Source organism: Branchiostoma belcheri, unplaced genomic scaffold, assembly GCF_001625305.1.
Source record: "Branchiostoma belcheri isolate BF01 breed outbred unplaced genomic scaffold, Haploidv18h27 scaffold93, whole genome shotgun sequence".
Taxonomy (NCBI): Eukaryota; Metazoa; Chordata; class Leptocardii; order Amphioxiformes; family Branchiostomatidae; genus Branchiostoma; species Branchiostoma belcheri.
In genome coordinates this window covers 34295-36593 of record NW_017804609.1, presented here as the reverse complement: position 1 = coordinate 36593, position 2299 = coordinate 34295, and the positions used below count along the sequence as shown (strand labels likewise).

General features: G+C 44.6%; 1 protein-coding gene across 1 annotated transcript in view; it reads right to left on the bottom strand.

The window, feature by feature from the left end:
* Window positions 1–259: 259 nt before the first annotated feature.
* LOC109488275 (signal peptide, CUB and EGF-like domain-containing protein 2) overlaps window positions 260–2299 on the bottom strand; it is an 8594-nt gene continuing 6554 nt past the window's right edge. Inside the window, exons 8-10 of the mRNA XM_019792467.1 lie at window positions 1702–1824; window positions 697–866; window positions 260–283 (exon numbers count right to left, since the gene is read on the bottom strand). Coding sequence (XP_019648026.1) covers window positions 260–283; window positions 697–866; window positions 1702–1824 — 317 coding nt within the window. The remainder of the gene's footprint in view (window positions 284–696; window positions 867–1701; window positions 1825–2299) is intronic.

Below are 2299 nucleotides of genomic sequence, written 5' to 3'. Positions count from 1 at the left end.
CAGTGCACAGTGAACTAGACCTCCAGGTCAAGGCAATCCAGCCTAAAACAGATCCTTAACGATGATTGGTCAATATCTTGTAGTGGAGCAGAGCGCCCTGCACTAGAGAGGTACATGAAAGGTATAAAAGGAGGAGTGGTCCGATCTCTGTCATTCTTGAGAAAGACGAATAAATTTTTAAGTCAAAACAGGTCAACTATTCGGTCTCATCGCTGTCATTTTCCCAACGCTACGAAAAATAGGAAACTTCGGACATGGTTCAATCCCGAAGGCTGATGGCAAACTGAGAAGGGCAATGAGTATAGAATGAGCTTTCGATCAGGGCCCATCACCCTTCATTGAACCGCGACGGGGGCCGACATCCTCTACCAGATACCCTTGACCCAGTGTTGACGTCACACTTCAAAGAAGCCACATGACAAGCCTCACTGGGTCAGTCTACTGAGGAAGACCAGAGTAACTGGTCGAAAGCTCTAGGTGAGAGATTTTTTGTGTTGGACCAAAAGTTTTAACTTTAAACATGTAACTTCTGAGAAATGTCTACTGGTACACACAAACACACACACACACACACACACACACACACACACACACACACACACACACACACACACACACACACACACACACACACACACACACACACAAACAAATGGACACAAAGACACACACACACACACACACACACACACACACACACGAACACACACATAACCTTCTTGGCAAAGGTAGCCCTAACTTACCATCGCAGGAGAAGCCATCGGCATTCAACTCTTCTTGGCCATTGCAAGAGCAGATGAAGCTTCCCTCGGTGTTCGTGCACACCCTTTGACACCCACCGTTGTTTCTGCTGCATTCGTTGTCATCTGAAACGGTAGATATGATACTTTTATTGCATAACTGTTGTACAAGACGAAGTATGGCATCTACTGGTACACACACACACCGTACCAACACACACACACTCTCTCTCAACAGTGCATACACGACTGATCACTAGTCAAGTAAGATACTCTTACCCTTAATAGGCCATCTTCGAACTTGTGTAACTCCCACAAAGTAACAGACATTTTGCTGCCTCTCTTGACTTTCGCCTTTTTTGGTCTTACCCAGTTAACAGATGTACAAGTAGCTATTGGTGCATTTGACTTTGACGAAGCAGCGACATATTGACATACACACACACACACACACACACAGACACACACACACACACACACACACACACACACACACACACACTCAGTGCATACACGACTGATTACTAGTTGCCGTGCCAATAGCCATTTAATATGACTTTCACCACGAATGTCAAGTAAGATACTCTTACCCTTAATATGCCATCTTCGAACTTGTGTAACTCCCACAAAGTAACAGACATTTTGCTGCCTCTCTTGACTTTCGCCTTTTTTGGCTTACCCAGTTAACAGATGTACAAGTAGCTATTGGTGCATTTGACTTTGACGAAGCAGTGAAATATTGACACACACGCACACACACACACACACACAGACACAGACACACACACACACACACACACACACAAACACACACACACACACACACACACACACGCACTCACTCACTCACTCACACACATGCACATACATACACACTCACACATACACACCCTCACGTACACACACACATACACTCGCGAACACACACATAACCTTTTTGACAAAGGTAGCCCAAACTTACCATCGCAGGCAAAACCATCATTATTCAACACGTAGCCGGCCCGGCAAGAGCAGCTGAAGCTTCCGACGTTGTTTGTGCACGTGTGTGCACACCCACCGTTGTTACTGGCGCATTCGTCGATATCTGAAACGATAGTTTATTGCACAACAGTTGTACAAGATACATTTAAGTATGACATCTACTGGTACACACATACAAACCAACACACATACATATAACCTTCTTGGTAGCCCCAACCTACCATCGCAGGTCAAGCCAACAGGACAACAGGAGTGGTCGAATGACAGTCGTCGTACCTTGAGAAAGAAGGCAATTCTACCATTTTCTCATATGCAAATGAGGTACCTCTTTGCATCCGAGTTGTGTCAGTTGTCACAAATAAGGTCAATGACCAGGACCAGACGTCTGTCACCATGGTAATTGGTGGTGGGTTACATACTGTTGCAAGTGCCATATGCAGAATTTAGTTTAAGAGGCATGGTCACCATATACATGAATGTGCTCGAGACACGAGTTTACAATGTCTACTTACAATTGGAGGGCAAATTATCATTTGTCTTCAATATCACCAGCATTCTTCCAAACTTGCATTTCTATT